General features: G+C 52.9%; 1 protein-coding gene across 1 annotated transcript in view; it reads left to right on the top strand.

Annotated features, from left to right (window-relative positions):
- Window positions 1-25,920, top strand: part of CALCR (calcitonin receptor) — a 653,324-nt gene that overhangs the window by 210,149 nt on the left and 417,255 nt on the right. The window contains exon 2 of the mRNA XM_068238473.1: window positions 60-131. Within this exon, the coding sequence (XP_068094574.1) occupies window positions 69-131 (63 nt within the window). The 5' untranslated portion in view covers window positions 60-68. The remainder of the gene's footprint in view (window positions 1-59; window positions 132-25,920) is intronic.

Genomic DNA, 25,920 nt, shown 5'->3' with positions numbered 1-25,920 from the left:
ATTATGAGCCTGAAGTGTGTGGATAATAATCACTACTTTCTCCTCCTCTCTCTCCACAGAAGACAGAGATGAAACGGACGCCGGAGAGTAAATCCAACCACTGCTGCCTCGTCTTCCTCCTCCTCCTCGCTGTGAGTATTACTGTAGGCATGTGGGCGGAGCTCATATGCTTCTATAAGAGGTATGGTCTATACTCACCTCTCCAGCAGACCTGTACCTTCTGCTTACTGACCTTCCATAATGAGAGATCACAGCCTAATCCTAATGACTATCTTACCTTACAATGTGGTTTTATCTTGTTGCCAGTGGGGAGAAGAGGGTCCCAGGAGCAACATGTAAACCTCCATGCCCAAGAGAGTCACAGCTGTGCTGGGAAATAATGGTGGCACACAGAATATTTGTTACAGAAGAGCCGTGAGAAATCGCAATCGGTTTTCTGCACCGATTGTCGTTGACAACCCAGATTGTATGTTTAGGGATAGCAGGCTGCCGAGCCTTGGGGGGTCTTCTTTTGGGAATCTGCCTTTCATAGCTGTTAGCAGAGTTCTTTTCATGAGAGGCAAGTATACTCTCTGATAAGACCTGTTGTGTGATTAACTTCATCAAAAGAAGTTCCTTCATGGGCCAGAGACTCCCAAGTGTGAAGATGCCCATTTGGAAAGATACCAGTTGGTGATCCTAGCAAAAGCTAGCTTCCCACACAGCAGGGCTCTAGACACCGCAGAGCCATCCCCTCAGCATTATACATAAATGTAGTATAGGATTTTAGCCTGTGTAAGGAATACCGTTTATATAAGAGGTGTGAAAGTTATCCCATTCTGCTGGTCAGGATCTGGTCAATATTTTAATATTAAATTGATGCCACTGACATACCCAGAACCCGCGGTATTCCGCTACTTCGTGACAGAACCTGCGACACCAACCACGTTTGATGTCATATGAACTGTCATATTCTGAGGAATATGAATCTGTGATTGTTATGTGTCTGCGGGAAGCATAACCCGAGATATGGAAAATGTCATATTTGGTGGGCACCAGAAACCCAACCAGGAGGTTAACCGCACCCTGTCCAGCCCCTGGGCTGAACCTCAGGCCCCACCCGAAAATGTGGGTCATTCAAAAGAACTTGACAGGGACTCCTCCCTTGAGTCCTCCAAATTCCATCTTCACAAAGGCATGCTGTTGCTCCGAGGACTGAGTGGTGGCCACATTTGTATGAACTTTGCTCTGAAAACAAAGAACTTTACGTGTTTTCCCAGAAAGGACATATTTTCACCCGAACCTAAGTATTCATATTTTCTTCCCTTTTTATTCTTATACTGTGCTGCTATTGTCTCCATAACTGTTGATTTTAATGATTTTCTGTATATATTAATTATTTATATTGCATCTATATATATAAAATTGTGTGTGTGTGTATATCAGTGAGTGCTGCAAGGTGTGTGTGTGTGTGTGTGTGTGTGTGTGCAGTGTCAGTGTGTGTGTGTGTGTGTGTGTGTGTGTGTGTGTGTGTGTGTGTGTGTGTGTGTGTGTGTGTGTGTGTGTGTGTGTGTGTGTGTGTGTGTGTGTGTGTGTGTGTGTGTGTGTGTGTGTGTGTAGTGTCAGTGTGTGTGTGTGTCGCGATCAATCGAAAATGGCTTGACTGATTTGAACAAAACTTGGTATACAGATTCCTTGCTACCTGGGATGATATGTTCTGGGGGTCTCGCGGCCCCCCTGCACACCTGGGCAGAGCTAAAAACAGCAAATCAGATTTCACCCATTCCTGTCAATGGAAAAAATGTAGAAGGCTGCCATTCTCACAGTAACCAAGCCAGAGTCCCCACACTTGGCACAGTTGGTCACTTGGTGACCGAGGTTACAAATCCAGGAAAAGTGGGCGGAGCATAAAACAGCCAATCCAATTTCAGCCATTCATTTTTAATGAAAAAATGTAAACTGCAGCCATCCTTACACTGTTAATCGCAGGGTTTTCAAACTTTGCACACTTGGTCACTGGGTGACTGGAATTAAGATTCAGGAAAGTGGGTGGATCCTACAACAGCCAAGTAAAATTCACCTATTGATTTTTAAGGGGAATATTTAAACTGCTGCCATTCTTACACTGTTAATGGCAGAGGCTTCAAACTTGCTACAGTCGGTCATTGGGTGACTGGGGTCCAAATTCACTAAGGGGCGGGGCCACAAACAGCCAATCAGATTTCCTTGGTGGATAAACTGCTTCCATTCACACATTTGTGATGCCAGGAACCACGAAAGCTCACACACTTGGTCATTGAGTGACTGTGTGTCAAGGTTTGCCTGCGTGTCAGTGGCAGTACCGCCCAGCTGCTGTGTGTGATCTGATAGAGAGAGTGTGACTATATTGCCTGCGTGTCAGTGGCAGTACCGCCCAGCTGCTGTGTGTGATCTGATAGAGAGAGTGTGACTATATTGCCTGCGTGTCAGTGGCAGTACCGCCCAGCTGCTGTGTGTGATCTGATAGAGAAAGTGTGACTATATTGCCTGCGTGTCAGTGGCAGTACCGCCCAGCTGCTGTGTGTGATCTGATAGAGAGAGTGTGACTATATTGCCTGTGTGTCAGTGGCAGTACCGCCCAGCTGCTGTGTAAGATCTGATAGAGGGAGTGTGACTATATTGCCTGCGTGTCAGTGGCAGTACCGCCCAGCTGCTGTGTGTGATCTGATAGAGAGAGTGTGACTATATTGCCTGCGTGTCAGTGTCAGTACCGCCCAGCTGCTGTGTGTGATCTGATAGAGAGAGTGTGACTATATTGCCTGCATGTCAGTGGCAGTACCGCCCAGCTGCTGTGTGTGATCTGATAGAGAGAGTGTGACTATATTGCCTGCGTGTCAGTGGCAGTACCGCCCAGCTGCTGTGTCGGATCTGATAGAGGGAGTGTGACTATATTGCCTGCGTGTCAGTGGCAGTACCGCCCAGCTGCTGTGTGTGATCTGATAGAGAGAGTGTGACTATATTGCCTGTGTGTCAGTGGCAGTACCGCCCAGCTGCTGTGTGTGATCTGATAGAGAGAGTGTGACTATATTGCCTGCGTGTCAGTGGCAGTACCGCCCAGCTGCTGTGTGTGATCTGATAGAGAGAGTGTGACTATATTGCCTGCGTGTCAGTGACAGTACCGCCCAGCTGCTGTGTGTGATCTGATAGAGAGTGTGACTATATTGCCTGTGTGTCAGTGGCAGTACCGCCCAGCTGCTGTGCCTGATCTGATAGAGAGAGTGTGATTATATTGCCTGCGTGTCAGTGGCAGTACCGCCCAGCTGCTGTGTGTGATCTGATAGAGAGAGTGTGACTATATTGCCTGCGTGTCAGTGGCAGTACCGCCCAGCTGCTGTGTGTGATCTGATAGAGAGAGTGTGACTATATTGCCTGCGTGTCAGTGGCAGTACCGCCCAGCTGCTGTGTGTGATCTGATAGAGGGAGTGTGACTATATTGCCTGCGTGTCAGTGGCAGTACCGCCCAGCTGCTGTGTGTGATCTGATAGAGAGAGTGTGACTATATTACCTGCGTGTCAGTGGCAGTACCGCCCAGCTGCTGTGCCTGATCTGATAGAGAGAGTGTGACTATATTGCCTGCGTGTCAGTGGCAGTACCGCCCAGCTGCTGTGCCTGATCTGATAGAGAGAGTGTGACTATATTGCCTGCGTGTCAGTGGCTGTACCGTCCAGCTGCTTTGTCAGATCCGATATAGAGAGTGTGACTATATTGCCTGCGTGTCAGTGGCAGTACCGCCCAGCTGCTGTGTCTGATCTGATAGAGGGAGTGTGACTATATTGCCTGCGTGTCAGTGGCAGTACCGCCCAGCTGCTGTGTGTGATCTGATAGAGAGGGTGTGACTATATTGCCTGCGTGTCAGTGGCAGTACTGCCCAGCTGCTGTGTGTGATCTGATAGAGGGAGTGTGACTATATTGCCTGCGTGTCAGTGGCAGTACCGCCCAGCTGCTTTGTGTGATCTGATAGAGAGAGTGTGACTATATTGCCTGCGTGTCAGTGGCAGTACCGCCCAGCTGCTTTGTGTGATCTGATAGAGAGAGTGTGACTATATTGCCTGCGTGTCAGTGGCAGTACCGCCCAGCTGCTGTGTGTGATCTGATAGAGAGAGTGTGACTATATTGCCTGTGTGTCAGTGGCAGTACCGCCCAGCTGCTGTGTGTGATCTGATAGAGAGAGTGTGACTATATTGCCTGCGTGTCAGTGGCAGTACCGCCCAGCTGCTGTGTGTGATCTGATAGAGAGAGTGTGACTATATTGCCTGCGTGTCAGTGGCTGTACCGTCCAGCTGCTTTGTCAGATCCGATATAGAGAGTGTGACTATATTGCCTGCGTGTCAGTGGCAGTACCGCCCAGCTGCTTTGTGTGATCTGATAGAGAGAGTGTGACTATATTGCCTGCGTGTCAGTGGCAGTACCGCCCAGCTGCTGTGTGTGATCTGATAGAGAGAGTGTGACTATATTGCCTGCGTGTCAGTGGCAGTACCGCCCAGCTGCTGTGTCTGATCTGATAGAGGGAGTGTGACTATATTGCCTGCGTGTCAGTGGCAGTACCGCCCAGCTGCTTTGTGTGATCTGATAGAGAGAGTGTGACTATATAGTGAGGGATGGACAGATGGGACGCAGGACTCAGGGGAATCCCGGCATGATAGGGCAGGCTAGCCGGGATAGGCAGGGTTAAGTGTGGCGGGGGGCGGGGCAGCGCCCGCGAGGTTTGAGTTTAGCTGGGGGAGCGGTGATTGGCCAGGGGCGGGGAGCAGAGGCTCATGGGAGCAAGACGGGGGGCGGAGCAGGCACTCGGGCGGACAGCGCGCAGGAGAAGGAAGTAAGTGCACCACGCGCGTCCGCTCCGAGTCCAGTTATGGCAGACATGGAGGATCTTATGCGGATAGTCCGCGAGGCAGCAGAGGCAAACGGGGCCCGCTGGGTGCAGGAGCAGCTTGCTGGCAGCCAGCCCGGCCCCTCGGCGCCCCCCGCAGAGCAGTTAGGGCCGCGCAGGTCTAGGCCGCCGGAGCGGCTTAGCCCAGAAGTGACCCCGCGAGCACGCCGCCGGCATGGGAGCCCCCTCTGGGACCCTCCACCCGCTGCCAAAGCTCCAGCCTATGCTTCTGGCCAGTCGGGCGGGAGGAATCCCGAAAAGAAACGGAGCTCGCAGGGGGGGAGGAAGGGCAAGGGCAAGGCCTCTGGCAACGCAGCCCCCTCCAGGAGTGTGAACACGGCAGCAGCTCCCGCTGCTGCCCGGCAGGGTACAGGACCAGCACCCACCCAGGCCAGGGCGGCCCAATCCCCACGGGCGTCCACCTCCTCGGCCAGTGGTAACACGGCAACCCCCACTGGGGGGGCTGCCCGGCGTGGGAAGAGTCAGAGCACGGGGAGCAGTGGCGGCAAGGCACCTGCTCCCCCAAAAAGCAACCCCAAGAACACCCCAAAGGGCCCGGTGAAGGGGTCCAGCAAGAAGGGACAAGGAGCTTCGGCTGCCAGGAGAGCCAGGTCTCCTTCCCCGGCAGCCTCCGCCCAGCAGCCATCCGACCTGGAGTCGAGATCCGAAGGCGAGATCTCCTCCTCTGAAGACGAGGCCCTGCCGCGACAAGGATCGGGATTTCCCGCTGATCGGGACGGACGTCCGATGCAGCTCGGTGAGCCAGCACCCTTAAATGTTGTTCCTGTTATACCAAATGTTGTTACAACTCGTTTGCCTAGTACTGCAGTAGATGTTGGGTTGGGTGTCGGTGGGGGGGCTGCGGGTGTAGTTACTCCGCCGAGCTCGGTGGTGTTAGGGGAACAAGGGTTGCCGCAGGCAACCGGGGGTAGTGTAGCAGATACTGCTCTAGCATTGTTAAATTCAGTGATGGTTTCTATCAGGGATGTTATGACTAAGAGCTCGGGCTCACCGGCTCTTGTTCCCCCGACAGTGGCATGGTCGGGTTTAGATCCTGGAGCTGCGACTGGGGGGGGCATCAATGGCCTCGTCGGTGGTCCCGCAAGCACCAGCATCACTTGCACCTGTAGTGGCAGCAGGCTCTAGTGGCGTTCTGGCGGGCACGTCGGACAAAGGTGTCCGGCTAGCAGACGCGGCTCATTCAGAGATGTATTTATGTGTGGAAGGGCCGTTAGGGTCCCATTTGAAGCAGGAGGTACGTGAGCGCATTTGGAGGGGTGAGTACGTGGAGATATTTTCCCTCCTTCCTCTTGAGAAATTTAACCTCGACAGAGCGAAGCCTGACGAGAGTAAGAAGGAGGAGGAAGAAAAGCGGAGGTATCGTCTGATTCCGAGAACGTTCCAGAACTGGTTTCAGGCGTTTACCATCCTGGCAGGGGTAATCGGAGAAAAACAGCCGGAATGCTGCACAGGTTTGTTCTGCTATATGGACTCAATTGGGCACGCGTATCGTTCATACGGAGGCAATGCTTGGCTCCGCTATGACGAGCTGTTTAGACAGAAAAAAGCGGTGCGGCCGGGAGTGCGGTGGGATCATAAGGATATGATATCGTGGATGAACTTGATGATCCCAACTCGGAGCTCCCAGTCCTTTCTTGCCGCAGCTAGTGGGTCGTCCACCGCTGGGCAGCAAACAGGTAAGCGAAAGGGGCAGTGCTGGCAGTACAACGAGGGAGCCTGCAAGTTTGGTGGATCGTGCCGCTTTCGACATGAATGCTCTTCATGCAATGGAAGTCACCCCGCCAGCAAGTGTTCAAAGCCAGCAAAGTCGCGGGGTAGTGAGTCTCACTCGAAGAGGGATGACGCCGGTGAGAGCGGACGCGATGGCGCCTTTTCTAAGTAGGTATCCCGACGCGGAAGCGGGAACCTTTTTAGCGAAGGGTTTTCAGTTAGGTTTTGTGATCCCCAGTTCTTGTTCCACTTTGGAAGGTTTGCGTTCTGTTAATTTGAAATCCGCTTTGGAAATGCCCAAGGTGGTAGCTGAAAAGTTGGGAAAGGAGGTGGCGTTAGGTAGAATGGCAGGTCCTTTTAGGGAGAAACCCTTTGAAGATTTGGTAGTATCGCCGCTAGGAATTGTGCCCAAGAAAGAACCGGGTAAGTTCCGTATGATACACCACCTTTCCTATCCCAGAGGCTCGTCAGTGAACGATGGCATCAGCGATCTGGAGGCTTCAGTGGCTTATACGTCCTTCGATGTAGCCATACGGTGGGTAAGTAAATTAGGGCGTGGAGCTTTGTTGGCTAAATCAGACATTGAATCAGCCTTCAGATTGCTCCCAGTTCACCCGGAGAGCTCACGGCTCTTGGGTTGTGTGTGGAACGGCGAATTCTACGTTGATCTTTGTCTCCCCATGGGATGTTCGATTTCCTGTTCTTACTTCGAGAAATTCAGTTCATTTTTGGAATGGGTAGTGAGGGACATCGCGGGGGTGAATTCAGTGATTCACTACCTGGATGATTTTTTGTTTTTAGGCCCGCCTGGCTCCAATATATGTGCGCAATTGTTGACTACAATGGAACACATATGTGAGAAGTTCGGTATTCCGTTGGCTAGGGATAAGACAGAAGGGCCTGCCACTACTATGAAGTTTTTGGGCATGGAAATCGATTCCATGGCTATGGAGTGTAGATTGCCTCAGGAGAAGATCGGGGATCTTCGCGGGTCGATCATTATGGTTTTGGAGTCTAAGAAGGTTACACTGCGTTCCCTGCAATCACTGTTGGGTAAGTTTAACTTCGCGTGTCGCATTATACCCATGGGTAGGGTGTTTTGTAGACGTTTGGCGAGGGCAACCTCGGGGGTAAAATCTCCGCATCATAGGATCAGGATTACGTCTGAACACAGAGAAGACCTAAAGGTGTGGTTATCATTTTTGCAGGAGTACAACGGGCGGTCTTTTTGGGTGAGTGAAACGGTTGAGGATTTTCAAATTGAGTTGTACACTGACGCGTCGGGGGCCCATGGATTTGGCGCTTATTTTGGTGGGAAATGGTGCGTGGCGTCATGGCCGGCGGAGTGGAGAGAGGCCGGTTTGACGAAAAATCTTCTGCTCTTGGAACTTTTCCCGATCGTGGTTGCAGTGGAATTATGGGGTGACTTCTTTACGAATCAGCGTATCCGTTTTCACTGTGATAACCTAGGAGTGGTGGGCGCCATTAATAATGTGTCGGCCTCGTCACCACAGGTGGTGCGCTTGTTGCGACATTTGGTTTTGTGCTGTTTGCGTTTGAATATGTTTGTGTCAGCCGTCCACGTACCGGGTTGCACTAATACTATCGCCGATGCTCTCTCTCGTTTTCAGTGGGAGAGGTTTCGAGCGGCAGCACCGGACGCGGAAGATCAGGGGTATCCTTGCCCGGATGCAGTGTGGTTAATTCCGGGAGGGCAGTCGCATCGTTGATTCAGAGGTCGTTGTCAAGAGCTACCTGGGCAGCATACGCAGGGGTCTGGGAGCAATGGAACGGCTTAACGCGCCAAATGAGTTGCTCATCGGATGAGGATCGCCTATGTCTGCTGATTTACTTTATTGGTAACGGTTTTTCCCAAGGGGTGTCGGCGACGGCCATGTCCAGGAAACTGGCTGGGCTTGCCTTTATGTTTAAGCTGCATGGGTTCAGGGATGTGACGAAGGAATTTCTAGTTAGGCAAGCCATGAAAGGTTTTCGTAAGGGTTCCAAGGCACGGGATCCTCGCAGGCCAGTGACATTTGAAGTGTTAGGTTCGCTGGTGGAGCTTTTGCCGGAGGTATGTATATCGCACCAAGAAGTTTTGCTGTTTAAAGCGGCGTTTACGCTAACTTTTTTGGGGGCTTTTAGAATAAGTGAGGTGGTTAGCCCGGCGAGATGGACGCATGGGGGGTTGTTAGCTGATGATGTAGCATTGGGGGGGAGGGTCTTAGAGTACATCTCAGAAAATCAAAAACGGACCAGGCAGGGAAGGGTTTCGTGGTTGTTTTATCGCCAATTCCGGGTTCAAATATTTGCCCGGTTGCGGCGGTTAGGGAATTCATGGCGGAACGGACTCAGTCAGGGGTGTCCTTCTTATGCCATGGGGATGGCTCTTCATTGTCCCGCTACCAATTTGTGGCTGTTTTTCGGGCATGTTTGACCCATTTGGGTTTGCCGGCGAAGCAATTCGCTTCCCACTCTTTTAGGATCGGGGCAGCTACAGAGGCCGCCAGGTGGGGACTAAGTAATGTAATGGTAAAGCGCATCGGTCGGTGGGAATCTAATAGATTCCGGGGTTATGTTAGGCCACATTTAGTGTAGGTTTTAAGTTGTTAAGGTTGCATCTGTTACGTAACTGCATGGTACTGAGTTTTCCCTCTGTTGCTCGCTTATCCTTACCCCCCCCCTTCCCCCCCCCCACCCCCTCCCGACCCTCCATCTTTCTCCTTCCTTCCTCCGCTTTATCTTTTCTTGTGTTACCAGATGGTTCCCCACCTCTACTGGTTTGGATTTTAGGACATTCCTATGTGGCTTGGGGTGCCAGGAGAGCGGACGTCAGGCCTGAAGGCCGTCAGTTGGGCTTTCCAAGAGGTAACGTGCTGGTACGATGGTTGGGGTTTCCGGGTATGCTGTGGTCAAGAGTGTTGACGGAGATTCATAAATACTCCAGACTGGATCGGGCTCCGGATGTGCTGGTGGTACATGCGGGCGGCAATGACTTGGCCGCCAGATCGGCTAGATCATTGAAACAGGACATCAAGTTCGATGTGTTGAGAATTAGGAGAGAGTTCCCTGATACGATTGTCGTCTGGTCCGACATTGTGGCTAGAACATCCTGGCGGCTGGCCAGATCGGTTGACAAAGTCAACAAGGCTCGGTCAAAGCTGAACAGGGCCATTGCACAGTTTATGGTAAGGAATGGGGGGTTAGCAATTCGTCACAGGGAGTTGGAGGACAACGTGACGTTGTACCTAAGAGCCGATGGCGTTCATTTGAACGCAGTGGGGATCGATATGTGGGCCTTGGGCCTGCAGGATGGCATCCAGAGGGCACTCAGGTTGGTGGAGGTATCGCGGGCTTAAGGAGGTCAAGCACGCTCTCTGTGGCGGGGTGAGGGCTCCGGAGGTCAGTTTATTGTGTGAGTTTCGTGAGGGGTTTTGCCGCGGGGCAAAACACCTAGTGTTAAAAAAAGAAAAGCGCTGCTGTTGCAGAAGAGGTGGGGGGCATTCAGCTGTCCCTGAGCCGGGAACACGGCTAGGGGCCGGACAGGCTGCTTGCCCAAAATAATTCCCATGGTGGAAAAATGGTAGGCCTCCGGATACCTCACCTCAAGTTTTGGTTATATTATTGTTGTTCTTTATAAGAATTGTTAATTTGGTTGATTTAAATAAAGAAGGGCTGCTTTGGCCTATTTTATCCAACTAGCTAAGCAGTCCGGATGTTTAATTGTTTGTTTGTGTAAGAAGGGGAGGGAATGTTGGTAGTATGGTCCTGGAGGCATATAGGCCTTGCCCATTATCATGCCTGCGTGTCAATGGCAGTACCGCCCAGCTGCTGTGTGTGATCTGATAGAGAGAGTGTGACTATATTGCCTGCGTGTCAGTGGCAGTACCGCCCAGCTGCTGTGTGTGATCTGATAGAGGGAGTGTGACTATATTGCGTGCGTGTCAGTGGCTGTACCGCCCAGCTGCTGTATGTGATCTGATAGAGTGTGACTATATTGCCTGTGTGTCAGTGGCAGTACCGCCCAGCTGCTGTGTGTGATCTGATAGAGAGAGTGTGACTATATTGCCTGCGTGTCAGTGGCAGTACCGCCCAGCTGCTGTGTGTGATCTAATAGAGAGAGTGTGACTATATTGCCTGCGTGTCAGTGGCAGTACCGCCCAGCTGCTGTGTGTGATCTGATAGAGAGAGTGTGACTATATTGGCTGCGTGTCAGTGGCAGTACCGCCCAGCTGCTGTGTGTGATCTGATAGAGAGAGTGTGACTATATTGCCTGCGTGTCAGTGGCAGTACCGCCCAGCTGCTGTGTGTGATCTGATAGAGGCAGTGTGACTATATTGCCTGTGTGGCAGTGGCAGTACCGCCCAGCTGCTGTGTGTGATCTGATAGAGAGAGTGTGACTATATTGCCTGCGTGTCAGTGGCTGTACCGCCCAGCTGCTGTGTGTGATCTGATAAAGAGAGTGTGACTATATATCCTGCGTGTCAGTGGCAGTACCGCCCAGCTGCTGTGTCGGATCTGATAGAGGGAGTGTGACTATATTGCCTGCGTGTCAGTGGCAGTACCGCCCAGCTGCTGTGTGTGATCTGATAAAGAGAGTGTGACTATATTGCCTGCGTGTCAGTGGCAGTACCGCCCAGCTGCTGTGTCGGATCTGATAGAGGGAGTGTGACTATATTGCCTGCGTGTCAGTGGCAGTACCGCCCAGCTGCTGTGTGTGATCTGATAGAGAGAGTGTGACTATATTGCCTGCGTGTCAGTGGCAGTACCGCCCAGCTGCTGTGTGTGATCTGATAGAGAGAGTGTGACTATATTGCCTGCGTGTCAGTGGCTGTACCGTCCAGCTGCTTTGTCAGATCCGATATAGAGAGTGTGACTATATTGCCTGCGTGTCAGTGGCAGTACCGCCCAGCTGCTTTGTGTGATCTGATAGAGAGAGTGTGACTATATTGCCTGCGTGTCAGTGGCAGTACCGCCCAGCTGCTGTGTGTGATCTGATAGAGAGAGTGTGACTATATTGCCTGCGTGTCAGTGGCAGTACCGCCCAGCTGCTGTGTCTGATCTGATAGAGGGAGTGTGACTATATTGCCTGCGTGTCAGTGGCAGTACCGCCCAGCTGCTTTGTGTGATCTGATAGAGAGAGTGTGACTATATAGTGAGGGATGGACAGATGGGACGCAGGACTCAGGGGAATCCCGGCATGATAGGGCAGGCTAGCCGGGATAGGCAGGGTTAAGTGTGGCGGGGGGCGGGGCAGCGCCCGCGAGGTTTGAGTTTAGCTGGGGGAGCGGTGATTGGCCAGGGGCGGGGAGCAGAGGCTCATGGGAGCAAGACGGGGGGCGGAGCAGGCACTCGGGCGGACAGCGCGCAGGAGAAGGAAGTAAGTGCACCACGCGCGTCCGCTCCGAGTCCAGTTATGGCAGACATGGAGGATCTTATGCGGATAGTCCGCGAGGCAGCAGAGGCAAACGGGGCCCGCTGGGTGCAGGAGCAGCTTGCTGGCAGCCAGCCCGGCCCCTCGGCGCCCCCCGCAGAGCAGTTAGGGCCGCGCAGGTCTAGGCCGCCGGAGCGGCTTAGCCCAGAAGTGACCCCGCGAGCACGCCGCCGGCATGGGAGCCCCCTCTGGGACCCTCCACCCGCTGCCAAAGCTCCAGCCTATGCTTCTGGCCAGTCGGGCGGGAGGAATCCCGAAAAGAAACGGAGCTCGCAGGGGGGGAGGAAGGGCAAGGGCAAGGCCTCTGGCAACGCAGCCCCCTCCAGGAGTGTGAACACGGCAGCAGCTCCCGCTGCTGCCCGGCAGGGTACAGGACCAGCACCCACCCAGGCCAGGGCGGCCCAATCCCCACGGGCGTCCACCTCCTCGGCCAGTGGTAACACGGCAACCCCCACTGGGGGGGCTGCCCGGCGTGGGAAGAGTCAGAGCACGGGGAGCAGTGGCGGCAAGGCACCTGCTCCCCCAAAAAGCAACCCCAAGAACACCCCAAAGGGCCCGGTGAAGGGGTCCAGCAAGAAGGGACAAGGAGCTTCGGCTGCCAGGAGAGCCAGGTCTCCTTCCCCGGCAGCCTCCGCCCAGCAGCCATCCGACCTGGAGTCGAGATCCGAAGGCGAGATCTCCTCCTCTGAAGACGAGGCCCTGCCGCGACAAGGATCGGGATTTCCCGCTGATCGGGACGGACGTCCGATGCAGCTCGGTGAGCCAGCACCCTTAAATGTTGTTCCTGTTATACCAAATGTTGTTACAACTCGTTTGCCTAGTACTGCAGTAGATGTTGGGTTGGGTGTCGGTGGGGGGGCTGCGGGTGTAGTTACTCCGCCGAGCTCGGTGGTGTTAGGGGAACAAGGGTTGCCGCAGGCAACCGGGGGTAGTGTAGCAGATACTGCTCTAGCATTGTTAAATTCAGTGATGGTTTCTATCAGGGATGTTATGACTAAGAGCTCGGGCTCACCGGCTCTTGTTCCCCCGACAGTGGCATGGTCGGGTTTAGATCCTGGAGCTGCGACTGGGGGGGGCATCAATGGCCTCGTCGGTGGTCCCGCAAGCACCAGCATCACTTGCACCTGTAGTGGCAGCAGGCTCTAGTGGCGTTCTGGCGGGCACGTCGGACAAAGGTGTCCGGCTAGCAGACGCGGCTCATTCAGAGATGTATTTATGTGTGGAAGGGCCGTTAGGGTCCCATTTGAAGCAGGAGGTACGTGAGCGCATTTGGAGGGGTGAGTACGTGGAGATATTTTCCCTCCTTCCTCTTGAGAAATTTAACCTCGACAGAGCGAAGCCTGACGAGAGTAAGAAGGAGGAGGAAGAAAAGCGGAGGTATCGTCTGATTCCGAGAACGTTCCAGAACTGGTTTCAGGCGTTTACCATCCTGGCAGGGGTAATCGGAGAAAAACAGCCGGAATGCTGCACAGGTTTGTTCTGCTATATGGACTCAATTGGGCACGCGTATCGTTCATACGGAGGCAATGCTTGGCTCCGCTATGACGAGCTGTTTAGACAGAAAAAAGCGGTGCGGCCGGGAGTGCGGTGGGATCATAAGGATATGATATCGTGGATGAACTTGATGATCCCAACTCGGAGCTCCCAGTCCTTTCTTGCCGCAGCTAGTGGGTCGTCCACCGCTGGGCAGCAAACAGGTAAGCGAAAGGGGCAGTGCTGGCAGTACAACGAGGGAGCCTGCAAGTTTGGTGGATCGTGCCGCTTTCGACATGAATGCTCTTCATGCAATGGAAGTCACCCCGCCAGCAAGTGTTCAAAGCCAGCAAAGTCGCGGGGTAGTGAGTCTCACTCGAAGAGGGATGACGCCGGTGAGAGCGGACGCGATGGCGCCTTTTCTAAGTAGGTATCCCGACGCGGAAGCGGGAACCTTTTTAGCGAAGGGTTTTCAGTTAGGTTTTGTGATCCCCAGTTCTTGTTCCACTTTGGAAGGTTTGCGTTCTGTTAATTTGAAATCCGCTTTGGAAATGCCCAAGGTGGTAGCTGAAAAGTTGGGAAAGGAGGTGGCGTTAGGTAGAATGGCAGGTCCTTTTAGGGAGAAACCCTTTGAAGATTTGGTAGTATCGCCGCTAGGAATTGTGCCCAAGAAAGAACCGGGTAAGTTCCGTATGATACACCACCTTTCCTATCCCAGAGGCTCGTCAGTGAACGATGGCATCAGCGATCTGGAGGCTTCAGTGGCTTATACGTCCTTCGATGTAGCCATACGGTGGGTAAGTAAATTAGGGCGTGGAGCTTTGTTGGCTAAATCAGACATTGAATCAGCCTTCAGATTGCTCCCAGTTCACCCGGAGAGCTCACGGCTCTTGGGTTGTGTGTGGAACGGCGAATTCTACGTTGATCTTTGTCTCCCCATGGGATGTTCGATTTCCTGTTCTTACTTCGAGAAATTCAGTTCATTTTTGGAATGGGTAGTGAGGGACATCGCGGGGGTGAATTCAGTGATTCACTACCTGGATGATTTTTTGTTTTTAGGCCCGCCTGGCTCCAATATATGTGCGCAATTGTTGACTACAATGGAACACATATGTGAGAAGTTCGGTATTCCGTTGGCTAGGGATAAGACAGAAGGGCCTGCCACTACTATGAAGTTTTTGGGCATGGAAATCGATTCCATGGCTATGGAGTGTAGATTGCCTCAGGAGAAGATCGGGGATCTTCGCGGGTCGATCATTATGGTTTTGGAGTCTAAGAAGGTTACACTGCGTTCCCTGCAATCACTGTTGGGTAAGTTTAACTTCGCGTGTCGCATTATACCCATGGGTAGGGTGTTTTGTAGACGTTTGGCGAGGGCAACCTCGGGGGTAAAATCTCCGCATCATAGGATCAGGATTACGTCTGAACACAGAGAAGACCTAAAGGTGTGGTTATCATTTTTGCAGGAGTACAACGGGCGGTCTTTTTGGGTGAGTGAAACGGTTGAGGATTTTCAAATTGAGTTGTACACTGACGCGTCGGGGGCCCATGGATTTGGCGCTTATTTTGGTGGGAAATGGTGCGTGGCGTCATGGCCGGCGGAGTGGAGAGAGGCCGGTTTGACGAAAAATCTTCTGCTCTTGGAACTTTTCCCGATCGTGGTTGCAGTGGAATTATGGGGTGACTTCTTTACGAATCAGCGTATCCGTTTTCACTGTGATAACCTAGGAGTGGTGGGCGCCATTAATAATGTGTCGGCCTCGTCACCACAGGTGGTGCGCTTGTTGCGACATTTGGTTTTGTGCTGTTTGCGTTTGAATATGTTTGTGTCAGCCGTCCACGTACCGGGTTGCACTAATACTATCGCCGATGCTCTCTCTCGTTTTCAGTGGGAGAGGTTTCGAGCGGCAGCACCGGACGCGGAAGATCAGGGGTATCCTTGCCCGGATGCAGTGTGGTTAATTCCGGGAGGGCAGTCGCATCGTTGATTCAGAGGTCGTTGTCAAGAGCTACCTGGGCAGCATACGCATGGGTCTGGGAGCAATGGAACGGCTTAACGCGCCAAATGAGTTGCTCATCGGATGAGGATCGCCTATGTCTGCTGATTTACTTTATTGGTAACGGTTTTTCCCAAGGGGTGTCGGCGACGGCCATGTCCAGGAAACTGGCTGGGCTTGCCTTTATGTTTAAGCTGCATGGGTTCAGGGATGTGACGAAGGAATTTCTAGTTAGGCAAGCCATGAAAGGTTTTCGTAAGGGTTCCAAGGCACGGGATCCTCGCAGGCCAGTGACATTTGAAGTGTTAGGTTCGCTGGTGGAGCTTTTGCCGGAGGTATGTATATCGCACCAAGAAGTTTTGCTGTTTAAAGCGGCGTTTACGCTAACTTTTTTGGGGGCTTTTAGAATAAGTGAGGTGGTTAGCCCGGCGAGATGGACGCATGGGGGGTTGTTAGCTGATGATGTAGCATTGGGGGGGAGGGTCTTAGAGTACATCTCAGAAAATCAAAAACGGACCAGGCAGGGAAGGGTTTCGTGGTTGTTTTATCGCCAATTCCGGGTTCAAATATTTGCCCGGTTGCGGCGGTTAGGGAATTCATGGCGGAACGGACTCAGTCAGGGGTGTCCTTCTTATGCCATGGGGATGGCTCTTCATTGTCCCGCTACCAATTTGTGGCTGTTTTTCGGGCATGTTTGACCCATTTGGGTTTGCCGGCGAAGCAATTCGCTTCCCACTCTTTTAGGATCGGGGCAGCTACAGAGGCCGCCAGGTGGGGACTAAGTAATGTAATGGTAAAGCGCATCGGTCGGTGGGAATCTAATAGATTCCGGGGTTATGTTAGGCCACATTTAGTGTAGGTTTTAAGTTGTTAAGGTTGCATCTGTTACGTAACTGCATGGTACTGAGTTTTCCCTCTGTTGCTCGCTTATCCTTACCCCCCCCCTTCCCCCCCCCCACCCCCTCCCGACCCTCCATCTTTCTCCTTCCTTCCTCCGCTTTATCTTTTCTTGTGTTACCAGATGGTTCCCCACCTCTACTGGTTTGGATTTTAGGACATTCCTATGTGGCTTGGGGTGCCAGGAGAGCGGACGTCAGGCCTGAAGGCCGTCAGTTGGGCTTTCCAAGAGGTAACGTGCTGGTACGATGGTTGGGGTTTCCGGGTATGCTGTGGTCAAGAGTGTTGACGGAGATTCATAAATACTCCAGACTGGATCGGGCTCCGGATGTGCTGGTGGTACATGCGGGCGGCAATGACTTGGCCGCCAGATCGGCTAGATCATTGAAACAGGACATCAAGTTCGATGTGTTGAGAATTAGGAGAGAGTTCCCTGATACGATTGTCGTCTGGTCCGACATTGTGGCTAGAACATCCTGGCGGCTGGCCAGATCGGTTGACAAAGTCAACAAGGCTCGGTCAAAGCTGAACAGGGCCATTGCACAGTTTATGGTAAGGAATGGGGGGTTAGCAATTCGTCACAGGGAGTTGGAGGACAACGTGACGTTGTACCTAAGAGCCGATGGCGTTCATTTGAACGCAGTGGGGATCGATATGTGGGCCTTGGGCCTGCAGGATGGCATCCAGAGGGCACTCAGGTTGGTGGAGGTATCGCGGGCTTAAGGAGGTCAAGCACGCTCTCTGTGGCGGGGTGAGGGCTCCGGAGGTCAGTTTATTGTGTGAGTTTCGTGAGGGGTTTTGCCGCGGGGCAAAACACCTAGTGTTAAAAAAAGAAAAGCGCTGCTGTTGCAGAAGAGGTGGGGGGCATTCAGCTGTCCCTGAGCCGGGAACACGGCTAGGGGCCGGACAGGCTGCTTGCCCAAAATAATTCCCATGGTGGAAAAATGGTAGGCCTCCGGATACCTCACCTCAAGTTTTGGTTATATTATTGTTGTTCTTTATAAGAATTGTTAATTTGGTTGATTTAAATAAAGAAGGGCTGCTTTGGCCTATTTTATCCAACTAGCTAAGCAGTCCGGATGTTTAATTGTTTGTTTGTGTAAGAAGGGGAGGGAATGTTGGTAGTATGGTCCTGGAGGCATATAGGCCTTGCCCATTATCATGCCTGCGTGTCAATGGCAGTACCGCCCAGCTGCTGTGTGTGATCTGATAGAGAGAGTGTGACTATATTGCCTGCGTGTCAGTGGCAGTACCGCCCAGCTGCTGTGTGTGATCTGATAGAGGGAGTGTGACTATATTGCGTGCGTGTCAGTGGCTGTACCGCCCAGCTGCTGTATGTGATCTGATAGAGTGTGACCATATTGCCTGTGTGTCAGTGGCAGTACCGCCCAGCTGCTGTGTGTGATCTGATAGAGAGAGTGTGACTATATTGCCTGCGTGTCAGTGGCAGTACCGCCCAGCTGCTGTGTGTGATCTAATAGAGAGAGTGTGACTATATTGCCTGCGTGTCAGTGGCAGTACCGCCCAGCTGCTGTGTGTGATCTGATAGAGAGAGTGTGACTATATTGGCTGTGTGTCAGTGGCAGTACCGCCCAGCTGCTGTGTGTGATCTGATAGAGAGAGTGTGACTATATTGCCTGCGTGTCAGTGGCAGTACCGCCCAGCTGCTGTGTGTGATCTGATAGAGGCAGTGTGACTATATTGCCTGTGTGGCAGTGGCAGTACCGCCCAGCTGCTGTGTGTGATCTGATAGAGAGAGTGTGACTATATTGCCTGCGTGTCAGTGGCTGTACCGCCCAGCTGCTGTGTGTGATCTGATAAAGAGAGTGTGACTATATATCCTGCGTGTCAGTGGCAGTACCGCCCAGCTGCTGTGTCGGATCTGATAGAGGGAGTGTGACTATATTGCCTGCGTGTCAGTGGCAGTACCGCCCAGCTGCTGTGTGTGATCTGATAAAGAGAGTGTGACTATATTGCCTGCGTGTCAGTGGCAGTACCGCCCAGCTGCTGTGTCGGATCTGATAGAGGGAGTGTGACTATATTGCCTGCGTGTCAGTGGCAGTACCGCCCAGCTGCTGTGTGTGATCTGATAGAGAGAGTGTGACTATATTGCCTGCGTGTCAGTGGCAGTACCGCCCAGCTGCTGTGTGTGATCTGATAGAGAGAGTGTGACTATATTGCCTGCGTGTCAGTGGCTGTACCGTCCAGCTGCTTTGTCAGATCCGATATAGAGAGTGTGACTATATTGCCTGCGTGTCAGTGGCAGTACCGCCCAGCTGCTTTGTGTGATCTGATAGAGAGAGTGTGACTATATTGCCTGCGTGTCAGTGGCAGTACCGCCCAGCTGCTGTGTGTGATCTGATAGAGAGAGTGTGACTATATTGCCTGCGTGTCAGTGGCAGTACCGCCCAGCTGCTGTGTCTGATCTGATAGAGGGAGTGTGACTATATTGCCTGCGTGTCAGTGGCAGTACCGCCCAGCTGCTTTGTGTGATCTGATAGAGAGAGTGTGACTATATAGTGAGGGATGGACAGATGGGACGCAGGACTCAGGGGAATCCCGGCATGATAGGGCAGGCTAGCCGGGATAGGCAGGGTTAAGTGTGGCGGGGGGCGGGGCAGCGCCCGCGAGGTTTGAGTTTAGCTGGGGGAGCGGTGATTGGCCAGGGGCGGGGAGCAGAGGCTCATGGGAGCAAGACGGGGGGCGGAGCAGGCACTCGGGCGGACAGCGCGCAGGAGAAGGAAGTAAGTGCACCACGCGCGTCCGCTCCGAGTCCAGTTATGGCAGACATGGAGGATCTTATGCGGATAGTCCGCGAGGCAGCAGAGGCAAACGGGGCCCGCTGGGTGCAGGAGCAGCTTGCTGGCAGCCAGCCCGGCCCCTCGGCGCCCCCCGCAGAGCAGTTAGGGCCGCGCAGGTCTAGGCCGCCGGAGCGGCTTAGCCCAGAAGTGACCCCGCGAGCACGCCGCCGGCATGGGAGCCCCCTCTGGGACCCTCCACCCGCTGCCAAAGCTCCAGCCTATGCTTCTGGCCAGTCGGGCGGGAGGAATCCCGAAAAGAAACGGAGCTCGCAGGGGGGGAGGAAGGGCAAGGGCAAGGCCTCTGGCAACGCAGCCCCCTCCAGGAGTGTGAACACGGCAGCAGCTCCCGCTGCTGCCCGGCAGGGTACAGGACCAGCACCCACCCAGGCCAGGGCGGCCCAATCCCCACGGGCGTCCACCTCCTCGGCCAGTGGTAACACGGCAACCCCCACTGGGGGGGCTGCCCGGCGTGGGAAGAGTCAGAGCACGGGGAGCAGTGGCGGCAAGGCACCTGCTCCCCCAAAAAGCAACCCCAAGAACACCCCAAAGGGCCCGGTGAAGGGGTCCAGCAAGAAGGGACAAGGAGCTTCGGCTGCCAGGAGAGCCAGGTCTCCTTCCTCGGCAGCCTCCGCCCAGCAGCCATCCGACCTGGAGTCGAGATCCGAAGGCGAGATCTCCTCCTCTGAAGACGAGGCCCTGCCGCGACAAGGATCGGGATTTCCCGCTGATCGGGACGGACGTCCGATGCAGCTCGGTGAGCCAGCACCCTTAAATGTTGTTCCTGTTATACCAAATGTTGTTACAACTCGTTTGCCTAGTACTGCAGTAGATGTTGGGTTGGGTGTCGGTGGGGGGGCTGCGGGTGTAGTTACTCCGCCGAGCTCGGTGGTGTTAGGGGAACAAGGGTTGCCGCAGGCAACCGGGGGTAGTGTAGCAGATACTGCTCTAGCATTGTTAAATTCAGTGATGGTTTCTATCAGGGATGTTATGACTAAGAGCTCGGGCTCACCGGCTCTTGTTCCCCCGACAGTGGCATGGTCGGGTTTAGATCCTGGAGCTGCGACTGGGGGGGGCATCAATGGCCTCGTCGGTGGTCCCGCAAGCACCAGCATCACTTGCACCTGTAGTGGCAGCAGGCTCTAGTGGCGTTCTGGCGGGCACGTCGGACAAAGGTGTCCGGCTAGCAGACGCGGCTCATTCAGAGATGTATTTATGTGTGGAAGGGCCGTTAGGGTCCCATTTGAAGCAGGAGGTACGTGAGCGCATTTGGAGGGGTGAGTACGTGGAGATATTTTCCCTCCTTCCTCTTGAGAAATTTAACCTCGACAGAGCGAAGCCTGACGAGAGTAAGAAGGAGGAGGAAGAAAAGCGGAGGTATCGTCTGATTCCGAGAACGTTCCAGAACTGGTTTCAGGCGTTTACCATCCTGGCAGGGGTAATCGGAGAAAAACAGCCGGAATGCTGCACAGGTTTGTTCTGCTATATGGACTCAATTGGGCACGCGTATCGTTCATACGGAGGCAATGCTTGGCTCCGCTATGACGAGCTGTTTAGACAGAAAAAAGCGGTGCGGCCGGGAGTGCGGTGGGATCATAAGGATATGATATCGTGGATGAACTTGATGATCCCAACTCGGAGCTCCCAGTCCTTTCTTGCCGCAGCTAGTGGGTCGTCCACCGCTGGGCAGCAAACAGGTAAGCGAAAGGGGCAGTGCTGGCAGTACAACGAGGGAGCCTGCAAGTTTGGTGGATCGTGCCGCTTTCGACATGAATGCTCTTCATGCAATGGAAGTCACCCCGCCAGCAAGTGTTCAAAGCCAGCAAAGTCGCGGGGTAGTGAGTCTCACTCGAAGAGGGATGACGCCGGTGAGAGCGGACGCGATGGCGCCTTTTCTAAGTAGGTATCCCGACGCGGAAGCGGGAACCTTTTTAGCGAAGGGTTTTCAGTTAGGTTTTGTGATCCCCAGTTCTTGTTCCACTTTGGAAGGTTTGCGTTCTGTTAATTTGAAATCCGCTTTGGAAATGCCCAAGGTGGTAGCTGAAAAGTTGGGAAAGGAGGTGGCGTTAGGTAGAATGGCAGGTCCTTTTAGGGAGAAACCCTTTGAAGATTTGGTAGTATCGCCGCTAGGAATTGTGCCCAAGAAAGAACCGGGTAAGTTCCGTATGATACACCACCTTTCCTATCCCAGAGGCTCGTCAGTGAACGATGGCATCAGCGATCTGGAGGCTTCAGTGGCTTATACGTCCTTCGATGTAGCCATACGGTGGGTAAGTAAATTAGGGCGTGGAGCTTTGTTGGCTAAATCAGACATTGAATCAGCCTTCAGATTGCTCCCAGTTCACCCGGAGAGCTCACGGCTCTTGGGTTGTGTGTGGAACGGCGAATTCTACGTTGATCTTTGTCTCCCCATGGGATGTTCGATTTCCTGTTCTTACTTCGAGAAATTCAGTTCATTTTTGGAATGGGTAGTGAGGGACATCGCGGGGGTGAATTCAGTGATTCACTACCTGGATGATTTTTTGTTTTTAGGCCCGCCTGGCTCCAATATATGTGCGCAATTGTTGACTACAATGGAACACATATGTGAGAAGTTCGGTATTCCGTTGGCTAGGGATAAGACAGAAGGGCCTGCCACTACTATGAAGTTTTTGGGCATGGAAATCGATTCCATGGCTATGGAGTGTAGATTGCCTCAGGAGAAGATCGGGGATCTTCGCGGGTCGATCATTATGGTTTTGGAGTCTAAGAAGGTTACACTGCGTTCCCTGCAATCACTGTTGGGTAAGTTTAACTTCGCGTGTCGCATTATACCCATGGGTAGGGTGTTTTGTAGACGTTTGGCGAGGGCAACCTCGGGGGTAAAATCTCCGCATCATAGGATCAGGATTACGTCTGAACACAGAGAAGACCTAAAGGTGTGGTTATCATTTTTGCAGGAGTACAACGGGCGGTCTTTTTGGGTGAGTGAAACGGTTGAGGATTTTCAAATTGAGTTGTACACTGACGCGTCGGGGGCCCATGGATTTGGCGCTTATTTTGGTGGGAAATGGTGCGTGGCGTCATGGCCGGCGGAGTGGAGAGAGGCCGGTTTGACGAAAAATCTTCTGCTCTTGGAACTTTTCCCGATCGTGGTTGCAGTGGAATTATGGGGTGACTTCTTTACGAATCAGCGTATCCGTTTTCACTGTGATAACCTAGGAGTGGTGGGCGCCATTAATAATGTGTCGGCCTCGTCACCACAGGTGGTGCGCTTGTTGCGACATTTGGTTTTGTGCTGTTTGCGTTTGAATATGTTTGTGTCAGCCGTCCACGTACCGGGTTGCACTAATACTATCGCCGATGCTCTCTCTCGTTTTCAGTGGGAGAGGTTTCGAGCGGCAGCACCGGACGCGGAAGATCAGGGGTATCCTTGCCCGGATGCAGTGTGGTTAATTCCGGGAGGGCAGTCGCATCGTTGATTCAGAGGTCGTTGTCAAGAGCTACCTGGGCAGCATACGCATGGGTCTGGGAGCAATGGAACGGCTTAACGCGCCAAATGAGTTGCTCATCGGATGAGGATCGCCTATGTCTGCTGATTTACTTTATTGGTAACGGTTTTTCCCAAGGGGTGTCGGCGACGGCCATGTCCAGGAAACTGGCTGGGCTTGCCTTTATGTTTAAGCTGCATGGGTTCAGGGATGTGACGAAGGAATTTCTAGTTAGGCAAGCCATGAAAGGTTTTCGTAAGGGTTCCAAGGCACGGGATCCTCGCAGGCCAGTGACATTTGAAGTGTTAGGTTCGCTGGTGGAGCTTTTGCCGGAGGTATGTATATCGCACCAAGAAGTTTTGCTGTTTAAAGCGGCGTTTACGCTAACTTTTTTGGGGGCTTTTAGAATAAGTGAGGTGGTTAGCCCGGCGAGATGGACGCATGGGGGGTTGTTAGCTGATGATGTAGCATTGGGGGGGAGGGTCTTAGAGTACATCTCAGAAAATCAAAAACGGACCAGGCAGGGAAGGGTTTCGTGGTTGTTTTATCGCCAATTCCGGGTTCAAATATTTGCCCGGTTGCGGCGGTTAGGGAATTCATGGCGGAACGGACTCAGTCAGGGGTGTCCTTCTTATGCCATGGGGATGGCTCTTCATTGTCCCGCTACCAATTTGTGGCTGTTTTTCGGGCATGTTTGACCCATTTGGGTTTGCCGGCGAAGCAATTCGCTTCCCACTCTTTTAGGATCGGGGCAGCTACAGAGGCCGCCAGGTGGGGACTAAGTAATGTAATGGTAAAGCGCATCGGTCGGTGGGAATCTAATAGATTCCGGGGTTATGTTAGGCCACATTTAGTGTAGGTTTTAAGTTGTTAAGGTTGCATCTGTTACGTAACTGCATGGTACTGAGTTTTCCCTCTGTTGCTCGCTTATCCTTACCCCCCCCCTTCCCCCCCCCCACCCCCTCCCGACCCTCCATCTTTCTCCTTCCTTCCTCCGCTTTATCTTTTCTTGTGTTACCAGATGGTTCCCCACCTCTACTGGTTTGGATTTTAGGACATTCCTATGTGGCTTGGGGTGCCAGGAGAGCGGACGTCAGGCCTGAAGGCCGTCAGTTGGGCTTTCCAAGAGGTAACGTGCTGGTACGATGGTTGGGGTTTCCGGGTATGCTGTGGTCAAGAGTGTTGACGGAGATTCATAAATACTCCAGACTGGATCGGGCTCCGGATGTGCTGGTGGTACATGCGGGCGGCAATGACTTGGCCGCCAGATCGGCTAGATCATTGAAACAGGACATCAAGTTCGATGTGTTGAGAATTAGGAGAGAGTTCCCTGATACGATTGTCGTCTGGTCCGACATTGTGGCTAGAACATCCTGGCGGCTGGCCAGATCGGTTGACAAAGTCAACAAGGCTCGGTCAAAGCTGAACAGGGCCATTGCACAGTTTATGGTAAGGAATGGGGGGTTAGCAATTCGTCACAGGGAGTTGGAGGACAACGTGACGTTGTACCTAAGAGCCGATGGCGTTCATTTGAACGCAGTGGGGATCGATATGTGGGCCTTGGGCCTGCAGGATGGCATCCAGAGGGCACTCAGGTTGGTGGAGGTATCGCGGGCTTAAGGAGGTCAAGCACGCTCTCTGTGGCGGGGTGAGGGCTCCGGAGGTCAGTTTATTGTGTGAGTTTCGTGAGGGGTTTTGCCGCGGGGCAAAACACCTAGTGTTAAAAAAAGAAAAGCGCTGCTGTTGCAGAAGAGGTGGGGGGCATTCAGCTGTCCCTGAGCCGGGAACACGGCTAGGGGCCGGACAGGCTGCTTGCCCAAAATAATTCCCATGGTGGAAAAATGGTAGGCCTCCGGATACCTCACCTCAAGTTTTGGTTATATTATTGTTGTTCTTTATAAGAATTGTTAATTTGGTTGATTTAAATAAAGAAGGGCTGCTTTGGCCTATTTTATCCAACTAGCTAAGCAGTCCGGATGTTTAATTGTTTGTTTGTGTAAGAAGGGGAGGGAATGTTGGTAGTATGGTCCTGGAGGCATATAGGCCTTGCCCATTATCATGCCTGCGTGTCAATGGCAGTACCGCCCAGCTGCTGTGTGTGATCTGATAGAGAGAGTGTGACTATATTGCCTGCGTGTCAGTGGCAGTACCGCCCAGCTGCTGTGTGTGATCTGATAGAGGGAGTGTGACTATATTGCGTGCGTGTCAGTGGCAGTACCGCCCAGCTGCTGTATGTGATCTGATAGAGTGTGACTATATTGCCTGTGTGTCAGTGGCAGTACCGCCCAGCTGCTGTGTGTGATCTGATAGAGAGAGTGTGACTATATTGCCTGCGTGTCAGTGGCAGTACCGCCCAGCTGCTGTGTGTGATCTAATAGAGAGAGTGTGACTATATTGCCTGCGTGTCAGTGGCAGTACCGCCCAGCTGCTGTGTGTGATCTGATAGAGAGAGTGTGACTATATTGGCTGCGTGTCAGTGGCAGTACCGCCCAGCTGCTGTGTGTGATCTGATAGAGAGAGTGTGACTATATTGCCTGCGTGTCAGTGACTGTACCGCCCAGCTGCTGTATGTGATCTGATAGAGTGTGACTATATTGCCTGTGTGTCAGTGGCAGTACCGCCCAGCTGCTGTGTGTGATCTGATAGAGAGAGTGTGACTATATTGCCTGCGTGTCAGTGGCAGTACCGCCCAGCTGCTGTGTGTGATCTGATAGAGAGAGTGTGACTATATTGCCTGCGTGTCAGTGGCAGTACCGCCCAGCTGCTGTGTGTGATCTGATAGAGGGAGTGTGACTATATTGCGTGCGTGTCAGTGGCTGTACCGCCCAGCTGCTGTATGTGATCTGATAGAGTGTGACTATATTGCCTGTGTGTCAGTGGCAGTACCGCCCAGCTGCTGTGTGTGATCTGATAGAGAGAGTGTGACTATATTGCCTGCGTGTCAGTGGCAGTACCGCCCAGCTGCTGTGTGTGATCTAATAGAGAGAGTGTGACTATATTGCCTGCGTGTCAGTGGCAGTACCGCCCAGCTGCTGTGTGTGATCTGATAGAGAGAGTGTGACTATATTGGCTGCGTGTCAGTGGCAGTACCGCCCAGCTGCTGTGTGTGATCTGATAGAGAGAGTGTGACTATATTGCCTGCGTGTCAGTGGCAGTACCGCCCAGCTGCTGTGTGTGATCTGATAGAGGCAGTGTGACTATATTGCCTGTGTGGCAGTGGCAGTACCGCCCA

This window comes from Hyperolius riggenbachi, chromosome 5 (assembly GCF_040937935.1).
Source record: "Hyperolius riggenbachi isolate aHypRig1 chromosome 5, aHypRig1.pri, whole genome shotgun sequence".
Taxonomy (NCBI): Eukaryota; Metazoa; Chordata; class Amphibia; order Anura; family Hyperoliidae; genus Hyperolius; species Hyperolius riggenbachi.
The sequence above is the reverse complement of the archived record's forward strand: the minus strand, read 5'-3'. Positions and strand labels throughout refer to the sequence as shown.